Source organism: Oncorhynchus gorbuscha, linkage group LG06 (genome assembly GCF_021184085.1).
Source record: "Oncorhynchus gorbuscha isolate QuinsamMale2020 ecotype Even-year linkage group LG06, OgorEven_v1.0, whole genome shotgun sequence".
In the NCBI taxonomy this organism is placed as follows: Eukaryota; Metazoa; Chordata; class Actinopteri; order Salmoniformes; family Salmonidae; genus Oncorhynchus; species Oncorhynchus gorbuscha.
Window position 1 is genome coordinate 24,062,864 of NC_060178.1, and position 24,283 is coordinate 24,087,146.

Here is a 24,283-nt window from a genome sequence, read left to right on the forward strand (position 1 = left end):
GTAGAATTCAAAGGCCAATTTAGTGCATGTTACAATATTCTTAGAAGCTTGAGGTAGCAGGGTGACCCAATGGGTTCATTTTCATAGTCACTTTTGTAAGTCCCTAGTTACATTTTTAACAATATTAGATCGCTCATGTTTTAAAGATAAGACATTAAACAAACAAACAAGCGCAAACCTTACACGCTGATCATCTGGGCTGAATTTCCACAGGCAATTATTTAGAGTTCTAAATGACGTAGTTCTGTGCGACGTGGGGCTTTTTGCGAGAGTTTCTTTGGCCATCCAACATGGCGTCGTAGGGATTCTGTTGTTGTTGTATTGCACGTAGTTATGTGAAGGAACCCAAGTGGATTCATCTCCATTTATTCAAACTAAACAACTAACTACTAGATTAAATAGTGTTGGTCTCGATTCGGCGGGTATGAGAGAGGTCTAGGAAGACTATGCTGAGATCCACCGGTTTCTTCCTTGGGATTGATTGCCCGTTTTACACGGATAGTTGCAACGTGAAAAGTGTCAAAGATGGGTGCAAAAGACCGTACTGTCACTTCAGACACAGCCAACAGAGACGGTCGTCTTATGGATCAAATGACATAAGAAAATCAAACGAGCTTTACTCCAAACAAAAGGGTGAGTTGCAATTATATTGTATTAATATTATATGGATTACGTTAGCTAGCTAGCGAGTGTACATTATCATACAGTGGCGTCATAGTGTTTAACTTAGTTATATGTGAAAACATTGAGTAAGCTAAATGATTCCCTTACTGAAGGGTTGACAACACAATTGCAACTTGCACATTACATGTATCCTCTGAATCGGCTATACTATGTAATTTCTTAGCTGCATTAACTAGTTAGCTAACTAACTAGAGTCAAGTCAAAGTGATATACCGGGTTTTATTTATTTTGATTGAACCTTTATTTAACTAGGCAGGTCAGTTAAAAACCAATTCTTATTTACAATGACGGCCTACCAAAAGGCCCCCTGCGGGGACGGGGGCTTGGGATTAAACATATATATATAATATAAATATAGGACAAAACACATCACAACGAGAGACAACAATGCATAAAGAGAGACCTAAGACATCAACATAGCAAGGCAGCAACATGACAACACAGCATGGTAGCAACACAACATGGCAGCAGCACAAACATGGTACAAACATTATTGGGCACAGACAACAGCACAAAGTGCAAGAAGGTAGAGGCAACAATACATCACACAAAGCAGCCACAATTGTCAGTAAGAGTGTCCATGATTGAGTCTTTGAATGAAGAGATTGAGATAAAGCTGTCCAGTTTGAGTGTTTGTTGCAGCTCGTTCCAGTTGCTAGCTGCAGCAAACTGAAAAGAGGAGTGATCCAGGGATGTGTGCGCTTTGGGGACCTTTAACAGAATGTGACTGGCAGGACGGGTGTTGTATGTGGGGGATGAGGGCTGCAGTAGATATCTCAGATAGGGGGAGTGAGGCCTAAGAGGGTTTTATAAATAAGCACCCCACAGTGGGTCTTGCGACGGGTATACAGAGATGACCTGTTTACAGAGGAATATAGAGTGCAGTGATGTGTCCTATAAGGCGCATTGGTGGTACATCTGATGGCCGAATGGTAAAGAACATCTAGCTGCTCAAGAGCACCCTTACATGCCGTTCTATAAATTATGTCTCCGTAATCTAGCAGGGGTAGGATGGTCATCGGAACAGGGTTAGTTTGTCAGCTCGGGTGAAAGAGGAGCGATTACGATAGAGGAAACCAAGTCTAGATTTAACTTTAGCCTGCAGCTTTGATATGTGCTGAGAGAAGGACAGTGTACCATCTAGCCACCCTCCCATGTACTGGTATGAGGTGACTACCTGAAGCTCTATACCCTCAGAGGTATTAATCACACCTTTGGGAAGAGAGGCATTCTTCTTACCAAACCACATGACCTTGTTCAGAACAAGAAAGCTTGTTGGACACTAAGAAATCTTTGTTGTAGAGCATTTAACACAATCCGGGGAGGGGCCAGCTGAGTATAAGACTGTATCATCTGCATATAAATGGATGAGAGAGCTTCCTAATACCTGAACTATGTTGTTGATATAAATTGAGAAGAGTGTGGGGCCTAGGATCGAGCCTTGGGGTACTCCCTTGGTGACAGTGGCTGAGACAGCAGATTTTCTAACTATACACTGCACTCTTTGAGAGGGGTAGTTAGCAAACCAGCCCAAAGACCCCTCAGAGACAGCAATACTCCTTAGCTGGCCCTCAAGAATGGAATGGTCTACCGTAACAAATGCTTAGGCCAAGTCAATAAAAAAACAGCACAACATTGCTTATAATCAAGGGCAATGGTGACATCATTGAGGACCTTTAAGGTTGCAGTGACACATACATAACCTGAGCGGAAACCAGATTGTATACCCGAGAGAATACTATAGACATGAAGAAAGCCAGTCAGTTGTTTATTGACAAGTTTTTCCAACACATTTGATAAACAGGGCAAAATACAAATAGGCCTGTAACAGTTAGGATCAGCTTGACCTCACCCTTTAAATAAAGGACGAACTGTGGCTGCTTTCCAAGCAATGGGAACAACCCCCGAAAGGAGAGAGAGGCTTGGCGATGACAGGGGCAGCAACCTTAAAGAAGAAAGGGTCTAAACCATCTGACCCAGATGGTTTTTGGGGGTCAAGTTTAAGGAGCTCCTTCAGCACCTCACTCTGTGACTGCCTGCAGGGAGAAACTTTGTAGCGGGACAGGGGAAAAAGAGGGAGAAGCATCGGGGATAGTCACATTTAGAAGGGGTGGGAGATGAGGAAATGTTGGACGGGCAACGAGGCATGGCTAAGTCAAATAGGAATCCTGACTTAATGAAGTGGTGATTAAAGAACTCAGCCATGTGCTTCTTGTCAGTAACTACCACGTCCTCAACATTAAGGGATGCAGCTGTGTCTCTCTCTGAGGGGGACGTGTCTCTCTCTGACAGGGGGAGGGTAAGTGGTGTACGGATGTTAACCCTTTAGATTGGAATATTTCTGCGTCTCAAGTCAGGTTGGTTGACAACGGCATTTGAAACCTTATTTCACTCCAAGGCAGACCGACTAGAACGTATTCAATGGAACTGTTACAGTACTGTAAAACTGTACATTATTCTTTCTAATCTGTATCTCATGGCTCTCTACAGAGCAATGCGGCTATGACCCATTCAAACCAGAGGTAGTGAGACCTGAGGAGCAACAGGATGGGGAGCCTGCTGCTGCGACAGTGGACATGGGTGCCTTGGAGCTTGAGTTGGTCAATCGTGCCATCGAGGAGGTACGCAGTGAGGTGGAGCGGGAAAAGAAGAAACTGTCACGAATCGAGGATCAGGAATATGACCCGACCGACAGTTCCCCCAAAGTGGCTACTAAATGGCCAAAACCACTGGCCGTGACATCACACTTGGCGTATGACCCAGGCAGTTATCAGATGACTACAACAGCTGATTACAACCCTACCCCTCGCTCCAGTAAGTACACATTGGATTCTGACAGCAAAGACAACCATGCCAGCTCCATGGAATATGTGCCCACCTCAGTTACCAAAATAGCTGTGAAAAAGCCTGTTCCTCGAACACAAACTCCTCATCTACACTCTTTGCCTACTAGTCTTAAATACTCCACTATTGCATCCTGCTCCAAGAATAAGTACACAGTGGATCATTCTAAACCATCCACAGACATGGAATATGACCCCCTCTGCAACTATTCAGCAAAAATAGCTGGCAAGAATAAGAAACACCAGAGGACAGGAAATATTAAGGGTGAAGGAAAAAAGAGACCTCACCTGTCAGGGACAAGAAAGCAGTCAACAGATGAGGAATATGTGCCAACCATTAAGAAGCCTCGGCAGGTAATACCAGACCCACTGAAGTACACTGCCAGTTTCTCTGAGTCTGATGAAGAGAGCTCTGGGATAGAGTATCGACCCACCTCTCTCAGCCGTCTGCAGAGGAGGAAAAGCAGCAGTGGGTCAGTGGAGGATGCCTCAGGTCCAGGGAAAGGAGAGAGGACGGAAGGAGCCGTAGGTGGGCTGAAACAACAGAGGAGTCAGGAGTCTAAAGAGCAGCAGGACGCCGCACACTGGGAGTCAGAGGACTTGGAGAACCAGGAATTGGTAGCTAGGCAGAAAGACAAGCCAGAGACTGAAATAGTGGCAGGTAAAACCAGCCAAGTGAAGAGCAGCAAAGTAAAGAATGTGCATAAATCTGAAAAGGAGTCCAGTAAAAAGAGTGGTGGTGGTGCTGGTGGTGGTAGTAGTAGTAAAAAAGGAGCAGGGGATGGTGAGAAAATAAGTGATTTAAAGAAATCAAGCCACGAAGCTGCAAAGGGAGACCGCAAGAATCAGGGAAAGAAAGAAGAAAAACGCAAGATAAAGAATACATCTATAGACAAAGGCAAGGAGGGAAAGAGTAAGATAAGGACAGACACATTTAAAGGGGAGTCAAGCAAGCGGGAGAATGAGCGAGGAAAGGGAGGTGGGGATAGTAAACTGCAGACTTCAGACAAAGGAAAGGACTCTAAGTTTAAAGAACACAAGAATGGTAAATATGACAGCAATGAAAGAGAAAAATATTCAAAGAAAGTAAGCAAAGGGAGTTCTAAAATTGGTAAAGACAAGGTGAAGAAAAGCAGCAGTAGCTCCTCTGATGGCAAAACAGGAAAGGTGAAACAAAGATCTCTGAGTCACGTAGATCTGTTTGGTGATGAGAGTGTAGAGGAGGAAAGTCAGGGGGATGAGGAAGAGGAGACAATTGTGAGGAAGTCAGCTGCTCCTTTCAAGAGGGGGAGTTTGACTAGGAGGAATGTCTCAGAGCTCACCCCCTCATCCTCAGAGGATGAAGATGTTGGTGCAGAAGATGACGGAGGCTATGGTGACATGGATGATTGTGGGGTGGACTACTCCAGTCTGCAGGTGGACATGGACTTTGACCTGGATGATGACCCAATGGAGGAGTGCTTACGGATCTTCAATGAATCCAAGGATGTGAAGACTGAGGACAAGGGAAGGCAAGCCAAGGTACCCATAGATTGCCATGTCCCTTCATTGTTGCTTGTTTTGTATAATATTTCCTTGGTTTAGCATTCACTGCTGTTTATTCTGTTTGTTCAGGTCAGTAATGGTGTCATTATTTTAAGAATGGGACTGAATCGAATGTTTTTGTCTCCAACATCATACTGAACGGAAAAATTAATTCAGCGATTTTACTCCGTTACAGTTTATATAAGGAATCCGGCAATTGAATTAAATTAATTAATTCATCTCATGACTGGGCAAGGGCGCAGCCATGGGTGGGCCTGTGAAGGCATAGGCCCACCCACTGAGTAGCCAGGCCCAGCCAATCAGAATTTTTTCCGCACAAAAGGGCTTTATTAAAGACATACTCCTCGGTGTCATCAGCTGTCTGGGGGGCTGATCTCAGACGATCCAGCAGGTGAAGAAGCCGGATTTGGAGGTCCAGGGCTGGCGTGGTTACATGTAGTCTGCGGTTGTGAGGCCGGTTGGATGTACTGCCGAATTCTCTAAAACGACGTTGAAGTGGCTTGTGGTAGAGAAATGAAAATCAAATTATCTGGGAACAGCTCTGGTGGATATTCCTGCAGTCAGCATGCCAATTGCGCACCTCCTCAAAATTTGACATATCTGTGGTTTTGTGACTAAACTTCCCATTTTTAATGACTTTTATTGTCCCCAGCACAAGGTGCACCTGAGTAATGACCATGCTGTTTAATCAACTTCTTGATATGCCACACCTATCAGGTGGATGGATTATCTTGGCAAAAGATGAATGCTCACTAACAGGGATGTTAACACATTTATGCACAAAATTTGAGAGGAATAAGCTTTTTGTGCATAAGGAAAATGTCTGGGATCTTTTATTTCAGCTCATGAAACTTAGGACCAGCACTTTACATGTTGCGTTTATATTTTTGTTCAGTATGTATTCGTAGAATATTGTATGAAATGTACTGTACATTTGCTCAAAGTTTCTCTCCCTTCCCAGCCCTCTAAAGATTCGGAGGATGAGGATTCCACAGAGAGCAATCAAACCACTCTTTTCCCCGGTCAGAGGAAAAGGGTTTCACATTTCTCAGCCAAAGGAAGTGTGAGTTTGTTCTCTGGTATTTACCCACCTCTCTATGGTAACTCAAGTAGCAAAAAGCCTTTCATCGATTACAAACTGGATTCTGTGTTTCAGACTGAGGCAACCCCAAAGCCTCCACCATACAGGAGACTGACTGCCCAGGAGATCTGTTACCAGCGTATGCAGATAGCACAGCAGCAGGCTGCCCAGCTGGCTGCAGCTGTGAAGACTGCCTCCACACCCAGCCCTTTCCCTGGGGAGAGGAAGAGAGTAGCCCACCGCCCCACCCCTTTACCATCCTCTTCCAAATCTGGTAGGAAAGCATGTCCGTTCTTACTTATTTCTTATTGTCGAGAAGGAACCTGCAAGTAAGCATTTCGTTGGACGGTGTATATCATGTGTATCCTGTACATACAACTAATAGTAGTTTCAAGTTTTATCTTCCACACCATGTAGGTCATGTTAATTAACACAGTTTACATACATTACGATTGCACAAACAATATGAGACCAGAGAAGTGTAATTTAAGGTGTGTTGTTGAGAAGCCTTTCTGTATCTGACTGAAGGTCTTGCCGTGGCAAAGTCGGCGGGCAGCAGAGGGTTGTCGCCCACCTGTACCCTCCCAGCAGGTCTCTCTGTGAAGGCCCAAACATCAGCCGGCATCCTGTCAAAGACCACCACCACTGTTGTACAGAAGAGGGTGGCACACACTCCCACAATGAAGGTAACGCCAGACATTTATATTATGTCACAATAACCCATCAAATGGATCTTAGCGTCCATTGTAATTAACATGATTTTTCTTTTCCCAGAGCTCTGCAATGAAGCGGCCAGTTATTCCCACCGCGTTTGGGGCCAAAGTTCCAACCAACGTCCGCCAGCGATACCTCAACACATTTATAGACGAGTGTATGAAGTTCTGCCCCTCTGAAGACTTGGCCTTCCAAATGGTATGTGAGACCACACAAGGTTGAACTGATTCATCATCAAATAGATCCATGTCTACAGTAAAGTATGTGTGCTCATAGCACCGCTAGTGGTATCTCATTTCAGAGAAGGGTGGATGAGTTATGTTTGTGAAATCTTTGATGTGGGTTCAGTTGGTTTACCCGTAAAACATTTTTAGGTGCTTATTCATGGTGTTCCACTCTCTTTACTTGTATAGATGGGTTGATGGTTGTAACAGCTGACTGTCTCTCTAGGCCCTGGAGGAGGAGAAGGTGGTGTATGACCGGAGCAGCAGTAAGAACATCTACCTCAACGTGGCAGTCAACTCCCTGAAGAAGCTACGCAGCAAGAGCAGCTCCCCCAACTCACTCGTTGCCAGTATGTCACTGATACATACAGTATCCATGTAGCAATTACAAATGGATGGTGTTTGGTGTAGTTTCAGTGCTCATGTTAGTCATTGCCATTTGGCACAGATCTAGGAGAAACATTTCCCCCCAAAATCCATTTTTTTTACCATTAGGTGAAAAACACCAAGCTAACTGTATATCCGAGTCTTATCGGCTTGTTTGTCTTTCAGTGAACCCTGCAGTGGTGGGGAACAGGAAGTCCCAGTCCCATGAAGAAGTGCTGGGGGGACGCCTCGCTGCCAAGACCAGCTTCACGATAAACAGGACGGGCAAGCAACAGGCAGAGAAACTCAGTGGTGAGTAGCTAGTCCCCGTCTGGTTGGAGCTGGTTTTACTGGCCGCAGAGGCAGTGGGGGTTTGTATCCTAGCTATGTGTTATCTGGTCTGCTGTAGGTGCTACTCTGTACCGGAAGCTGAGGGACTATCTGATGTCAGAGGAACGGCTGCAGGAGCATGGATACCCTAGGCCACACCCTGAGCGCTCAGGTCGAGCCGTGGTCCACAACGTCCCAGAGAAGAACAACGTTGACCGTAAGTCTTTACAGAGCACCTACAAACCCTCCTCAGTCTGGGGGTGGATCCAATCCTTCTCGGCCAGACACATAAAAAAAATATTCTTCCACTAATCTCTTCTCGTTCCAAGCGTTTGCCAAGGTGTGCTGTCGATGTGGGGCCGAGTATAAGATCAATGCCAACGGCAACTGTGTTCGCAAGGAGGAGTGTAATCACCACTGGGGCCGTCTGCGCAGACATAAAGGTCTGTTTTTTCTGTCTAATAACTTGTACGTTGTTTTCATTTTTGCAAGATGTTAGGATTTGAATGTAGTTGGCCGTTGGATGGAACTAGTAAGGGCTTCTATCCGTCTATGAATAGTGTCGGGAGGCTGGGAAACCAACTACAACTGCTGCTCAGGAACTGTGGGCTCTCCTGGTTGCTCCGTGTCTAAGGTAGCACCATGCAGTTCCTCTGCATTGCATTTATACAATCAGAACCCAGTAATAATGTGAATACTGAACTGTTATGGGAACAGAAGGGGGCAGTGTTGTCCATGGCACATCGTGACTGTGCTACTTCATTAGACCCGATGCCTCCTCAGAATCCCATCTCTGTGCTTATATTTAAGAATGAGTCAATTCCACCATTATTTTTAAAAGGTGGTCCACCTTGCGTCTTCTCTGTTCAAAGCAACATGTTCAGGACGGCCGCAAGGAGTCTTTGGGTGGCTACGTTCAGACCTTTGAGAAACAGCTGCCCCCCGATGGCAACTGTGGAGTCTATGCCCTGGACTGTGAGATGGTGAGCTGGCTACTGCGCTGCTTTCCTTCAGGCACAATTGGCTGTTTGAGTGCTGAGAGTGGCTCTCAATACCCTATATAATGTGTCCTCTCTCTCTTTCTCTCACTCCTCTGTAACAGTGCTACACAAAGCAGGGTCTGGAGCTGACCAGGGTGACTGTTATCAACTCTGAGCTGAAAGTCATCTATGACACATTTGTTAAACCTGAAAGTAAAGTTGTAGACTACAACACACGGTAATGGATACAGAAGATCTTTGTTCAGTCTTTAGTGTGGAGATATAGCTAGCATGCGTGCGCACACAAGGACAAAATAACAATGGTTCATCATGTTTTGCACAGGTTTTCGGGTGTAACGGAGGAGGACCTGGAGAATGCCAGCATCACCCTGAGAGACGTGCAGGCGGTGATGCTCAACATGTTCAACGCTGAATCCATCCTCATAGGACACAGCCTGGAGAGTGACCTTTTTGCCCTCAAGGTAAACATACACACTCCCCTAATCTGATTGCCCACTGGTCATTATTTGTGTGTGGTTGTGATGTGGCCCACTCACTCTGTACCTCTCTCTGCTGTCTTCATAGGTCATACACAGCACTGTAGTGGACACAGCGATCGTGTTCCCCCATCGCCTGGGCTTGCCCTACAAGCGGGCCCTAAGGAACCTCATGGCAGACCACCTCAAACGTATCATACAGGACAGTGGTGAGCAGCTAAAACCTCATTACCATGTTTATTATTGTTCCTATGATATACAGTTGAAGTCGGAAGTTTACATACACCTTACAACTCAGTTTTTCACCATTCTGACATTTAATCCTAGTAAAGATTCCCTTTTTTAGGATCATCACTTTTTATTTTAAGAATGTGAAATGTCAGAATAATAGTAGAGAGAATTATTTATGTAATCTTTTATTTCATTACAATCCCAGTGGGTCAGAAGTTTACATACATACACTCAATTAGTATTTGGTAGCATTGCATTTAAATGGTTTAACTTGGGTCAAAAATTTTAGGTAGCCTTTCACAAGCTTCCCACAATTTTGGCCCATTCCTCCTGACAGAGCTGGTGTAACTGAGTCAGGTTTGTAGGCCTCCTTGCTCGCACACACTTTTTCAGTTCTGCCCACACATTTTCTATGGGATTGAGGTCAGGGCTTTGTGATGGCCACTCCAATACCTTGACTTTGTTGTCCTTAAGCCATTTTGCCACAACTTTTGAAGTATGCTTGGGGTCAATGTCCATTTGGAAGACCCATTTGTGACCATGCTTTAACTTCCTGACTGGTGTCTTGAGATGTTGCTTCAATATATCCACATACTTTTCTTTCCTCATGATGCCATCTATTTTGTGAAGTGCGCCAGTCCCTCCTGAGGCAAAGCACCCCCACAACATGATGCTGCCACCCCCGTGCTTCACAGTTGGGATGGTGTTCTTCAGCTTGCAAGCCTCCCCCTTTTTACTCCAAACATAACGATGGTCGTTATGGCCAAACAGTTCTATTTTTGTTTCATCAGACCAAAGGACATTTCTTTGTCCCCATGTGCAGTTGCAAACCGTAATCTGGCTTTTTTAATAGCGGTTCTGTAGCAGTGGCTTCTTCCTTGCTGAGCGGACTTTCAGGTTATATCGACATATGACTTGTTTTACTGTGGATATCGATACTTTTGTACCTGTGAAGATGCTGGAGGAAACAAGGTCCTTTGCTGTTGTTCTGGGATTGATTTTCACTTTTCGCACCAAAGTACGTTCATCTCTAGGAGATGGTCCCATGGTGTTTATACTTGCGTACTATTGAACGTACAGATGAACGTGGTACCTTCAGGCGTTTGGAAATTGCTCCCAAGGATGAACCAGACTTGTGGAGGTCTACACATTTTTTTCTGAGGTCTTGGCTGATTTCTTTTGATTTTCCCATGATGTCAAGCAAAGGGGCACAGAGTTTGAAGGTAGGCCTTGAAATACATCCACAGGTACACCTCAAATTGACTAAAATGATGTAAATTAGCCCATCAGAAGCTTCTAAATCCATTACATAATTTCCTGGAATTTTCCAAGCTGTTTTACCTGTCTAGGACTGGCTAGCGGAACCCCTCGCCAACAGCCAATTAAATTGCAGGGCGCCAATCAAATTTCTCAAACATACAAGTATTAGGCACCATTTTAAAGATACAATTCTCATTAATCCAGCCACAGTGTCTGATTTCAAAAATGCTTTACACTGAAAGCTCTACAAACAATTATGTTAGGTCACCACCAACTCACAGAAAACCCCAGCTATTTTTCCTGAAAATAGAGGAGTCACAAAAAGCATAAATAGAGATCAAATTAATCACTAACCTTTGATGATCTTCATCAGATGACACTCATAGGACTTCATGTTACACAATACATGTATTCTTTGTTCGGTAAAGTTCATATTTATATCGAAAAATCGAATTTTACATTGGCGTGTTACGTTCGGTAGTTCCAAAACATAGTGATATTGCAGAGAGCCACATGAATTCATAGAAATACTCATAAATGTTGATGAAAATACAACTATTATACATGGAACTTTACATACACTTCTCCTTAATGCAACCGCTGTGTCAGATTTCAAAAGAACTTTACGGAAAAAGCATAATCTGAGAATGGTGCCTAAACCAACCAGAGGAATATCCGCCATGTTGGGTAGTCAACATTATTCATAAATAGCATTATAAATATTCACTCACCTTTGATCTTCATCAGAACGCACTCCCAGGAATCGCAGTTCCACAATAAATGCTTGTTTTGTTCGATAATGTCCATCATTTATGTCCATTTATGTTCAATAGCTTCTTTTGTTAGGGCGTTTGGTTTAAAAAAATCCAAAAGCGCGATCTGGTCCATTCGGACGAAACGTTCTAAATGTTATTTTACAGGTCGAAGAAACTTGTCAAACTAAGTATAGAAGCAATCTTTAGGATGTTTTTATCATAAAAGTTCAATAATGTTCCAACCGGAGAATTCATTGTCTGTAGAAAAGCAATGGAACGCAGGTCACTCGTGAAAGCGCGTGACTGAGAACGAGGCTGTAGGCAGACCCCTTAGTCAAACAGCTCCCATCCGGCCCCCCTTCACATGAGCAGCCTGAAACAACGTTCTAAAGACGGTTGACGTCTAGTGGAAGCCTTAGGAAGTGCAAAATAACCCATATCCCACTGTGTATTTGATAGGGGTGAGTTCAAAAACTGCAAACCTCAGATTTCCCACTTCCTGTTTGGATTTTTTTCTCAGGTTTTTGGCTGCCATATGAGTTTATTTGTAAGTCGCTCTGGATAAGAGCGTCTGCTAAATGACTTAAATGTAAATGTAAATGTAGTTATACTCACAGACATCATTCAAACAGTTTTATCCAATACTCTATCCAATACTAATAATAATATGCATATATTAATATCTGGGACTGAGTAGGAGGCAGTTCACTCTGGGCACGCTATTCATCCAAAAGTGAAAATGCTGCCCCCTATCCCAAACAAGTTAAAGGCACAGTCAACTTGGTATATGTAAACTTCTGACCCACTGGAATTGTGATACAGTGAATTGAATTATAAGTGAAATAATCTGTCTGTAAACAATTGTTGGAAAAATTACTTGTGTCGTGCACAAAGTAGATGTCCTAACCGACTTGCCAAAACTATAGTTTGTTAAAAAGACATTTGTGGAGTGGTTGAAAAACTAGTTTTAATGACTCCAACCTAAGTGTATGTAAACTTGCGACTTCAACTGTATACTGGGATATGTAAAAAAAAAAATAATAATAATAATAATAATATGTAAAGTTGGTTTCAGGAGCTGAAATAATAGATCCCAGAAATGTTCCATATGCACAAAAATCCTATTTCTCTCAAATGTTGTGCACAAATTTGTTTACATCCCTGATAGTGGGCATTTCTCCTTGGCCAAGATAATCCATCCACCTGAGAGGTGTGGCATATCAAGAAGCTGATTAAACAGCATGATCATTACACAGGTGCACCTTGTGCTGGAGACAATAAAGGCCACTCTAAAATGTGCTGTTTTGTCACACAACACAATGCCACAGATGTCTCAATTTGAGGGAGAGTATGATTGGCATGCTGACTGCAGGAATGTCCACCAGAGCTGTTGCCAGGATATTGAATGTTAATTTCTCTTCCATCAACTGCCTCCAATGTCGTTTTAGAGATTTTGGAAAGTATTTTCTAACCGGCCTCACAACCGCAGACCACGTGTAACCAGCCCAGGACATCCACATCCGGCTTTTTCACCTGCAGGATCGTCTGAGACCAGCAACCCAGACAGTTTGCACAACTGAAAGAATTTCTGCACACACTGTCAGAAACAGTCTCAGGGGAGCTCATCTGTGTGCTCGTCGTCCTCACCAGGGTTGTCATAGACTTCAGTGGGCAATTTCTCACCTTTAATGGCCACTGGCCCTGGAGATATGTGCTCTTCACGGATGAATCCCGGTTTCAACTATACCGAGCAGATAGCAGACGGTGTGTGAGCAAGCGGTTTGCTGATGTGAACAGAGTGCCCCGTAGTATGGGCAGGCATAAGCTATGAACAACTAACACAATTACATTTTATTGATGTAAATTTAAATGCACATGGCCACATGTTGCAAGGATCTGTACACAATTCCTGTAAGCTTAAAATGTCCCAGTTCTTCCATGGCCTGCATACTCACCAGACATGTTACCAATTGAGCATGTTTGGGATGATCTGGATCGACGTGTACGACAGCATGTTCCAGTTTCCTCCAATATCCAGTAACTTCACACAGCCATTGAAGAGGAGTGGGACAACATTCACAGGCCACGATCAACAGCCTGATCAACTCTATGGGAAGGAGATGTGTCGCACTGCATGAGGCAAATAGTGGTCACACCAGATACTGACTGGTTTTCTGATCCATGCCCCTACTTTTTTTGGTACATTTTCTGTGACCCACAGATGCATATCTGTATTTCCAGTTGGTCATATTGAAATCCATAGATTAGGGCCTAATGAATTTACAGTATTTCAATTGACTAATTTCCTTTATATGAACTGTAACTCAGTAAAATCTTTGAGATTGTTGCTTTCCTATTTTTGGTCACATGTCAACAAATCCTTAGTAGGCCATTTCCCTCTCTCTGGTTTCAGTTGAAGGTCATGTAGGCCATTTCCCTCTCTCTGGTTTCAGTTGAAGGTCATGACTCCAGTGAGGATGCCTGCGCCTGCATGGAGCTTATGATGTGGAAGATCCGAGAAGACGCCAAGGTGAAGAGGTGACCTCTGCCTTCTCTTCCCAGCCCACCTCCCCTCTAACCGGACTGCTGCAGACATACAGGGAGGGAGAGAGGCGGGGCGCTGGAGGCCCGGAGAAAGAACTATCAGTCTGAGAAGCCATCAGCCCAGCACTTGACAAGAAAGAAGTAGCAGGAATGCTTCAGGTATTCCAAAACAGCCACAGCACATGTGTTCCACAGACTGGGATAGGACCTTGACATAGGGTGAGAATAGGCTCCTCTGCAGAGATCTGCACAGACAGCCAAATCACTACGTTGCCTGGACAGGTGGGCCAAAGTGAACAGGTGCCAGAGCCCTCGATGGAGCAAGCAGGGAAAGAGCAGAAATCAGCAGTGTTTTAATTTACTGTTTAGGCATTTCATTGATAAGATCCATGATCATGATTGTCACCAGTTTTGGTTGGTATCTATTCTTCTCTTCCCACCATCTATTTCTGAAAGATGGGGGGGGGGGTTACATCGATGGCTCCCATCAAATATAACCTTTCTATCAAATGAAAATGACAAACATGTCAGGGCATTGGACTTGTTCACATTGTTAGGGTAGAAATGCTATTGCTGCCGAGCTGCATCCTTGGCCCAACTTGCACTCTGTTCTCACGTTACATTAAATGTGGTCAGTCTCTTAGTATTTTGGTGGCTCTCAAACTTGATTCATCATGACAGACTTGGTCAGAACCCAAACCAGAAATATGAATGTCTAAAATTGTCCTGGAGTGGTTGATTAGAGATATTGTGTTGAATAGCTTGACTATGAGCTTCACCATCTCTGTTCTGTACACGGCATTAAAGTAACTTATTTTCTATCTTTGCCTGTGTCCACATTATGCAGCAATTTAATTATTCAATGTAGACCGATATGAAACCGTTTATATTAAATAACGCCTATAATTTTTTAATATGGCATAACACATAATGGTAGAAAACTTCTGCTGTAAATTGTTTTCTTTTGTATTATCTTTTTCTATTAAAAAGATTGAAAAGATCTGGTTTACTTAATAATTTCAAAGTAAACCTTTTTTTCTGCCTATGTCAAAGCAGGATAAACATAACATCACTAACAAGAAGTGCCTTCTTCACTGAGTATACAAAACATTATGAACACCATGACATAGACTGACCAGGTGAAAGATCCCTTATTGATGTCACCTGTTAAATTCACTTCAATCAGTGTAGCTGAAGGGGAGGAGACAGATTAAATAAGTATTTTTAAGCATTGAGACATGGGGTGTGTATGTGTGCCGTTCAGAGGGGTGAATGGACATGACTTAAGTTCCAAACACCAGTTTGTGTCAATAACTGCAACGCTGCTGGGTTTTTCACGCTCAACAGTTTCCCGTATGTATCAAGAATGGTCCACCACCCGAAGGACATCCAGCCAACTTGACACAACTGTGGGAGGCATTGTAGTCTACATGGTACATGGGCCAGCATCTCTGTGGAACGCTTTCGACACCTTATAGAGTCCATGCCCCAACGAATTGAGGCTGTTCTGAGGGCAAAAGGGAGGTGAAGGGGGGGCTCAATATTAGTATGGTGTCCTTAAAGTTTTGTACACAGTGTGTAATGTAGTTTTCCAAATGTAGGTTAAGGTTTATTTATGTTAGTGCATATCATGTGTGTTTATAGTACAGTACATTATTGCTATTGCAGCTGTCATATCTCTCTACCCTGTGTGTGTACTCTGATGGAAGGTGTGTTGAAATTGTCTCGGGACAGAAATGCTAAGTGGAGAGGCCCATTCTTTATTTTTCACCAGGCTCCACATTTTTGCCTCTTGAGCTCCTCCTGTCACATGTCACCATGCATTTCCTCAACTGAGGCCAGAGATCTCTTGACCCCAGGTATTAAAGACCTAGTTAGCACAGATCAATAACCACACAGTATTCTACTGACAGGGAGGGGGGATACCTAGTGTTTGAATGCAGCAGAGATTTGAGCATGTGGGGAGAAGCATCTCTAAAAGCGTCTAGAGGTCTTCATTATCAAAATCGATCAGTGTGCTCCCTCTGTTCACCTTTGACTGCTGGGGTTCGGTAGGGGCCAGGGTTGGTGCTGGCTCTGTGCAGGCGGGAGCACTCACGCTTACCCCATGCTGGGAGAAGCCTGGTTTAACCCTCAAAACACTGAACAGAAGTTACCCACTAACCACATCCCTATCAAACTTATTGAGAGAATTTGTTTCATGACCTTTTGAATTATTTTGAACTTTTTCTACTTTGGTTAGGTTCCTTAAAAGTATATCATTAACTTATTATTGTATGATCCCAGTTGTACTGTATATCAATGACATATTGTGACAGGACAGCATAGTGTTTGATGCTTAGGACTGAAAAGTGCTCAACCTTTCCTGAATAAACATTTCATATTGACCTAAAAGCTAACAAGTTATTTTTTTCATGAGTTGAAATGTAAATGATTTTCTGCAGTTACCTTAACGAATCTGTGTGAATCATAGCTGCTGCTTGCAATTTGACTAAGGCCTTTGTTTTGACTTTGGATTATGGCTCATAATAGGCGAGTCCATTTGAAAGATCATCTGTGTGTGCTCTCTTTGGTCCTCGCCAGCCTCTACCCGGCCCTCCGCTGCTTCCCTTGACCCCCCCCAGGCGGGCCTAGCAGCCGCCTGTCCCTCTCTCTGTCATTAACTCAGACTCATGCTGCCCAATTAAGTGACTGATCTTTACTCAGTTTCTCATATTGATCTGCCAGAGGAGCTGCCTGTGGCAAGTCTCCCTGGGGGTTGGGTGGAGATCATATGAAGTTAATACCTCTAGGCCTCATAAGAATGGAATTAGTAATGCCCAGTTAACCAAAATCAATGAGTTTCAGAGATCCCAATGCTCCACTTCAGATCTATTAGATGAGCTTGATAGATTGGTTTGAGGCTGGTTGGCTGATAGTTATGAGAGCAACTGGTAGGGATGAGTTAAACATTTTTCACATTATATTAATATATGCTGTTCAGGTTCTATGTCCTTAGCATTCAGTATTACTCCACGTGTTTTATTCTATTTTTTTTTATTCTAAAGCAGTTATTCAATGGTAAAGGGACAACACAGATACCCCTATAGCTCCTATTTATTATTTGTGTGTCATAGCTAGTGTCAGGGCTCACGCGTGATCCTGGCACACACTGGGGCTTAAGAAGAGCTACTGACCTGCCGCTCGCTATCCCTGTCCCCTATGGGTGAAAGGGCAGCTGGCCCCATCGATTTCCCCCAATGAAGAAGTCTTCAGCCCCTTACCCGCTTTCTTCTGGTCCCCATGTCCCAGTCCTGACTGGGCAGGCCTGAAGGCCTCTAATGTGTTAGCGTGCCGATCGATCCAGTTGGTGTCCAAGGGGCCTCTCCTTTGAGATTGCTCTCCCACTGTTAACTGACAACTACAAAGCCCCTGTCTTGATAGCCACTTGTCAATACAAATTTCCACTATTGATAAGTAATTAAAGAGAGAGGTGCTTTAGGGGTTGTTCCTCGGACTGCTGCTCTCAAACGGAAACATCTGCTCATTAACAAAAACACTTTTAGAATACAAAACCAGCCCCCCTCTCCAGGCTCTCCTGTAGTAGTTTTTTTTTTTACCAATCTGAATATTATTAAAACAACATTCAGTGGATGGGCAGGATGGAACACATTGGAGAAACTGGTCGCTTTTTGTTCTTCAAACTGTTCCTACTCCAAAGTGTTTGATAGTGGGAGTATGAACTTGCCATTTCTTGTTTCATTCATAGCATGAGAATTTGAGCTTTTACCAAACAATCATTTCTTGTGATCTATTACACACAATTTTGCTGTCAGGATTGCTTTCTCCTTGTGCAACATACCATGCAACAGGAACAAAAAAATCATGTTTTGTCCGTGATTATATTTTTCACCTTTCCAACAGTATTTTTATTTTACATATAGGCCCGATAATACGCCTACTGCAGTTAGACCTAAATGCTCCTAGCTGCTTGATGGTGAAACCATTGTGACGTGACTTAACTAAGGATAACCTTTGTCTTTTAGTTCCACTAATCCGTGCATGTGTAAGTGGATCCACCAGGAAGAGGATAACTCCTTTAAGATCTTTTAAACACTACGGGAGGGACTGCAAGCCAGTAACTTATTTTTGCCTCTGTTCTCACAGTAATCCAGGTTATTTGCAGAAATGATATTCTCAATCAACTGTGTTGAAAAGACATGGCATGTGAATCACAATGCCTGCTGATAGATCCAGTTTCAAATTGTCAATTTTGAGACATTGCTTACAGACACACATCATTGGACATCTGTGTATTCTTCCAGTTCTATCACCTACTATTTAATGGATGGTGTCTGGGGTTTAAAACAAACAAAGCAATCAGTGAGGAGCCCTTTGGATGACTTGGAACAGTGGGAGAAATCAGTAAGAACATCCCTTATTTAGAGTGGAACCCAGTTCTGTGGGGATGGGGAGGAGGTGTGCCTTTTGGAGGGGAAGGTTTCCAGGAGGGCAGTGGGTTGGGGTGGTGGCTATGGAGAGGGGAGGGGGTTGCACACAACCAGAGTCTTTGTGTCTTTAATCCCCCCAGCCAACACAGCTTTGGCCAGGTTTCATCATGAAAGTGCCATGAAATAACTACTTTTTTTTCTTAGCAGTGAATCTCCCCTAATCCTGCGGGCTGAGGAGACAAAGGCCTCTGGGACCTAATCCTGGACCTTTTAGTGAGGTTCCGGGGCTGGCCTACAGAACCTCTACTAAATGTCTTCTTTTTATCAGACACTTATATAGCTTGACAGCCAAGAACAGCGGGAAAAAAGCTAAGAAAACATATCCACATATTTTTGGAATCTTAATGTATGAACAAGTACTGTACAAGTATGAACACAAATGTTACCTTTTATGCCAAATGTTCAGTTCCTATTGGGCAAAGCAACTACAAAAAATATAATGTATCCGACAAGTATTGAACAAGTTTGTAGTCACTAGCTTGATAAAGTCATTATTCAGATGGGGGACTAGATACATGAAGTGCTTTCACTTCTAAACATAAAACAAATATATTAAAATATACGCTCAAAATAAAAGGTATACTGTCACCTAATATTAAACATTTGATCTCAAATCCAAAATGCTGGAGTATAGAGACAAATTTAAAAAATGTAGCTTCACTGTACAAATACACATGGTGGTGAGTGTATATATTGCCAAAGAAAAAGGCATGGGATTGTGTGACCCCTGAGACTGACTGTGTGGGTCACTGATAAAATGCAGCAGACATTTGAACAGAAATATGCCTGATAGTGAGGGAACCACCCAAGAGGTCTAAGAAATACATTCACTACACCCACAATAACATCTGCTAATCACATCTATGTGACCAGTAACATTTGATTTGATTTGACCTTTAGTCATGGTATTATGGAATTAAACTCCTACAGAAATAGCGGAATCGAGGGCAAAAATGAAAACATCTTAATGTATCGCCGGCCAGACTTTTGCCTTGAGGTTCAGAGTAAAAGAAAAGAATGAACGTTTCAGTAACAAATTGAAGAACACAGAGGGCTGTTAAAAACAGTGAGGTGGCTGCTTTTCGCTCCAGTTGTGGTAATGGCCCCTCTCCTGACTGTATGGCTGGTGTACTTGGTGTGTGTTTTACCCTGACTCTGGGACACAACTGATACTCGTGGGAAGCATAATCTGTCACTGAATGCTTAGCCTTCCCACCCTTCGCACCTCCGCTAAAGGCCTTAGTGGAATTTACATGTCTAAACCCTTCAGCCCAAAGCAAGAGCTGGGTTATTGGAGATGATCTTATTGGAGAGTGTTACAATTTTGAAATGTGTCAGAATGCACAGGTGTGCCAGGACTTTGGGGTGAGGAGAAATACATTTTGTTAGATGGACTGTGATATCCATACTAGTAATTGGGTTTTCATATTTTCATTCCACAAGATACAGATTTCATTGCACTAGTAGTAACATTTGGATATCATATTTCTATTCCGATACATATTTAATTCCAACATAATACTTTACATGACAATATATTGTACACACCATTGGCTTAGAGCATGATTTAGTCATGGATACTGAAGTTCTGCAAGTTTCTCAGGGTGTGCAGTGCAGCAGCCTACTTTCACAAAGTGTAATGTCATGTTTACTGCATTTGTGAAAAGAAGTTCAGTTTAATTCAAGTGTTACTGAAAAACACACTCCACCTAACCTATTTGCAAATGAGGAAAAACCATTTGCATGTTGTGTTTTATCACTATTTTCCTTATTTTGGTGGGATAATAGTTCTCTTTGAGGAGATTTTGAATCTGGCTCAGTTGAACCTTAGGAAATTGGTCTCAATGGCCAATGGCCAAATTGTGTTTCACAGGCTGACAGTTTATGGGCTAAATATGTAGTCTGTTAGCAAAACAAACTGCAAAGCAAACCCCTTCCAAGTGGAGATTGACAAAGCAGGGAGTTTGGGAGAAAGGAGGCTGAGAACAGGGAACAATCAACGGCTGTTATTTTAATCTGGCCTGCCACTGAGATTAGCAGACTACATTGTTTTAATTGTTTTAAAAGGAGCGAATGAAACACTCGTTTTATTGAGGGGGGGATCCTTTGCGTAAATCTCCCCAAATTCAATAGTTTAAAAACTTGAGGCATTGGACCCCCTCTTTTCCCTCATCCCACCTAATCCAGGGTAATACCTTTCTTTCTATTGGCTAACGTTTGAGGGGAGCTGGAGTAAACGGTTCTTTAAAAAGTCGTGGGTGAGAATGGTCTTCAGATAATTAGATCCATGCCACGACAAAGGGTAGCGGCGTTCGAGGATAAGGCCTGCATTTCAAACTATTGGACTGTATCGGTGGACTTCTAAAAGCTCACGAGAATAGGTTCATTTCTGCTGTTTTGTGTGCTTCTCGGGTAAAAGAAAAAAGACTGCAGATATTATACTTTAAAAAAAAATCTGATCTTTGTTTTGAAATTTGTTTTCTGGATGTTGGTAGCCTACTGAAGTAAATTGGCAATGGTTTATGCGTAAATAATAATAACTTTCAATGACTTTTAATGATCAAGAAAGTTGCTTATGTTTACCATTTGTTCTGTTTTTATTTAAGTGAGTTCAGACTGTAGCCTAAATCCAAATTGCACAGTGCAAGCGTCCTACATAAATTGTACAGTAAGCTATAGGCTATATACTTTTTTCCATTGTATGCCTAGTTAGTATGGTGTAAGGCCCATATAACTTAAACAGTTTTACCCTATGGATTTAGGTCCGCTATGAATGCCTTACATTTCTGCGGGGGATCCGACAGTGGCAACGGAGTCTATCCTCTGCACAGCGTCAACTCCGTCTTTTTCGACCTCCACCACCAGATGGCAGACCAGTACCCGATTTATCCATCAACCAATTCCTCCTCGGTCCACACGTTCTCTGTTGCTGAAAGACTTGCAGGTACTTAGAGTAGACTACTGTCATTTATGACTGTGTCTATAATCGATGCATGCAATCAAACAAGTGTTCTAGTTATAGTTTTAGGGCGGTCTAAGGCACTGCAGCTCAGTGCTAGAGGCGTCACTACAGACACCCTGGTTCAAATCCAGGCTATATCACAACCGGCATACAGTGCGCAGCCCTATGGGAGTCCCATAGGGCTACGCACAATTGGCCCAGCGTCGTCGAGGGTTTGGCCAGTGTAGGCCGTCATTGTAAATAAGAATATGTTCTTGCCTGACTTGCCTAGTTAAATAAAGGTTATATTTTAAAAATCACAACATTTAAAATAATTTGTCATTCAAAACATTGCAGCTGAACTGGTATTCTATTGTCAAAAGACCTGTTTCCCACCTGAAAAAGTTGTTGAAATTGATAATTGTCATGCTGGTATTTTCAGTGTAGCCTGATATCTCCCATCCCTCCGACTGTTTCACCACCTCTAATCTTGTTGTGGCTTGTCTTCTGTCCCCACAGAGTTGATACTGGAGGCCCGTTATGGGAACCAGCAGAAGCAGCGTCGGATCCGCACAGCCTTCACTGTGTCTCAGTTACAGGCTCTAGAGAAAGCCTTCCAGCAGACCCAGTACCCTGATGTAGGTATGAGAGAGAGACTGGCTGTCTGCACCAATCTGCCTGAGGCTCGCATTCAGGTCAGTAAAGGTCGCTCTTCGAAGAGGACCAGCCTGTGTGCATGCTTTCATTCATAATGTTTATATGAACTGCTGCTTTTAGGAACTTTATTCTTGTGATATATATAACAGCTGTGGTGCAATTACCTTTTTAAACATTTGATCAATATTACTGTTATAGACACGTCAATCCTTCACCAATAACAAAATAATATGCTCCTCCAGGTGTGGTTTAAGAACAGAAGAGCAAAGTTCCGTAAGGGACAGAGATGCTCCCCTCTTCCCAGAGAGCAAAGCCTGGAGGAACCATATCAAACCAAGGCAGGGAGGGAAGAGAGGAGTACCAAGGATTCAAAAACACAAAGTGAAATAGCTCCTCTCTGGGAAGTCAGTGATGCTCCTACCATTTCTTGTCTTGGAGACTCCATTGTGTCTCAGAACCACTCAAGATTACATTCTCCTCCCGTTTTTCCCTTTGTGGGTGGAGAACGGTACCACCTTCCACATCAGGCTTTAGGGATGCTGTCAGCTGGCCCACATTTCACCCCCACATTCTGGCCCATTCTACAGCAACACAGCCCAGCTATAGGAGTTGCCCCACCGGTTGGTAAAAACTGCAGCCTTTCCCTTCAGACTTCCTGTCCCAGTAAAGCTGTACCCACCCCCAACCTGGGTCTATAAATGCACTACCAACAACAACAACTTCTCTTCAGTGTGTGTTGGCAAAAAGGAACTCAAAGGAGGAAATCGTACACTGCTGCACTGGTGTCAACATGGACACAGATAAACTACTGATTTTATACTTTGACTCTGTACAACTTTGTGATTACAAGGAGCCTTTGCTAATTGTCCTGGTAGAGTGCATCTGACAAGTGAATATGTCTGTAGATAAGTTTGATTAAGAAACACTCAAAAGGGCTAGTATGTTGTGTTGTTGTGAGCATTCGGGATTGCAACCTGGAGTGGATTGGTACATGCTTCATTTGCATAAAGATGTTACTTTCAGTTTTTACTCACTTATCACAAGCACTTAGGAGAATAGAGAATTGTGATGTGGTTTGGGGCACTTTTCTTTTCACTTTTCAAATCGAATATCCATTTGTTCAAGACAATTTTCTGTAATGTCTCACAGTAGATTATTCCTATCCTATGTTAATTTTATGGTTGTACACAACAAAACCATAATTCAACTCGATGTGAATTTTAAAATGTATTATGAATAAAATGATTTTGAATGTCTTTTTAGTTTACATTTGTTTATTCTGCATATAGGCAGTTCCCTGGTAGCAGAATAATGCTGAAATAGCAGTGTTGCTTCTGTCCCTCTCCACTCCCCTACCTGGGCTCGAACCAGGGACCCTCTGCACACATCAACAACTGCCTCCCATTAAGCATCGTTACCCACCGCTCCACAAAAACCACAGCCCTTACAGAGCAAGAGAAACAACTACTTCAGAGACGTCAACGATTGAAACGCTATTAGCTCGCTGCTACACTGCTAAATAGCTATCCATTTCACACCGGTCACACTAAGACACATATGTGTAAAACATTTCAACAACGTAGCTCAGGCAGTAGGATCTATTTATATGCAGATGATCCAGTTTAATACTCTGCTGGCTGCTACCCGGATTTTGTGTTAAACGCTCTACAACAAAGCTTTCTTAGTGTCCAACAAGTTTTCTCTGACTTAACCTTGTTCTGAACACCTCCAAAACAAAGGTGATGTGGTTTGGTAAGAAGAATGCCCCTCTCCCCACAGGTGTGATTACTACCTCTGAGGGGTTAGAGCTTGAGGTTGTCACCTCATACAAGTACTTGGGAGGGTGGCTAGACGGTACACTGTCCTTCTCTCAGCACATATCAAAGCTGCAGGCTAAGGTTAAATCTAGACTTGGTTTCCTCTATCGTAATCGTTCCTCTTTCACCCCAGCTGCCAAAATAACCCTGATTCAGATGACCATCCTACCCCTGCTAGATTACAGAGACATAATTTGTAGAAAGGCATGTAAGGGTGCTATTGAGCAGCTAGATGTTCTTTACCATTCGGCCATCAGATTTGCCACCAACGCTCCTTATAGGACACATCACTGCACTCTATATTCCTCTGTAAACGGGTCATCT

The 24,283-nt window shown here is 43.1% G+C and overlaps 2 protein-coding genes across 3 annotated transcripts; both read left to right on the forward strand.

Annotated features, from left to right (window-relative positions):
- Nucleotides 1-277: 277 nt before the first annotated feature.
- On the forward strand, nucleotides 278-15,052 carry LOC124037729 (RNA exonuclease 1 homolog). Its single transcript, XM_046352725.1, has 16 exons — nucleotides 278-633; nucleotides 3,175-5,048; nucleotides 6,034-6,135; nucleotides 6,229-6,427; nucleotides 6,682-6,839; nucleotides 6,928-7,065; nucleotides 7,318-7,441; nucleotides 7,644-7,769; nucleotides 7,867-8,004; nucleotides 8,117-8,230; nucleotides 8,348-8,421; nucleotides 8,660-8,770; nucleotides 8,890-9,005; nucleotides 9,111-9,249; nucleotides 9,353-9,473; nucleotides 13,964-15,052. The coding sequence occupies exons 1-16, from the start codon at nucleotides 447-449 to the stop codon at nucleotides 14,050-14,052; spliced, it is 3,810 nt and encodes a 1,269-aa protein (XP_046208681.1). The 5' UTR covers nucleotides 278-446; the 3' UTR covers nucleotides 14,053-15,052.
- zgc:101100 (uncharacterized protein LOC445169 homolog) lies at nucleotides 14,061-23,388 on the forward strand. Of its 2 annotated transcripts, none has more exons than XM_046352726.1 (4): nucleotides 14,061-14,213; nucleotides 21,307-21,488; nucleotides 22,005-22,180; nucleotides 22,385-23,388. In XM_046352726.1, exons 2-4 carry the CDS (start codon nucleotides 21,314-21,316, stop codon nucleotides 22,838-22,840), a joined length of 807 nt encoding a protein of 268 aa, XP_046208682.1. In that variant the 5' UTR covers nucleotides 14,061-14,213; nucleotides 21,307-21,313; the 3' UTR covers nucleotides 22,841-23,388. The 2 variants fall into 2 exon arrangements, with proteins under 2 accessions (XP_046208682.1, XP_046208684.1); XM_046352728.1 differs by lacking the exon at nucleotides 14,061-14,213 and adding an exon at nucleotides 20,788-20,956.
- The last annotated feature ends 895 nt before the right edge of the window (nucleotides 23,389-24,283 follow it).

What these genes read in the sequence shown, in the direction of transcription:
- LOC124037729 (XM_046352725.1), top strand. Translation starts at nt 447, where the DNA reads ATGCTGAGATCCACCGGTTTCTTCCTTGGGATTGATTGCCCGTTTTAC. An exon ending in ACAAGGGAAGGCAAGCCAAG is followed by an intron (nt 5,049 to 6,033) that starts GTACCCATAGAT and finishes CTCCCTTCCCAG; the next exon opens with CCCTCTAAAGATTCGGAGGA. An exon ending in ACAGGCAGAGAAACTCAGTG is followed by an intron (nt 7,770 to 7,866) that starts GTGAGTAGCTAG and finishes GGTCTGCTGTAG; the next exon opens with GTGCTACTCTGTACCGGAAG.
- zgc:101100 (XM_046352726.1), top strand. Translation starts at nt 21,314, where the DNA reads ATGAATGCCTTACATTTCTGCGGGGGATCCGACAGTGGCAACGGAGTC. An exon ending in TGTTGCTGAAAGACTTGCAG is followed by an intron (nt 21,489 to 22,004) that starts GTACTTAGAGTA and finishes CTGTCCCCACAG; the next exon opens with AGTTGATACTGGAGGCCCGT. An exon ending in TGCCTGAGGCTCGCATTCAG is followed by an intron (nt 22,181 to 22,384) that starts GTCAGTAAAGGT and finishes ATGCTCCTCCAG; the next exon opens with GTGTGGTTTAAGAACAGAAG.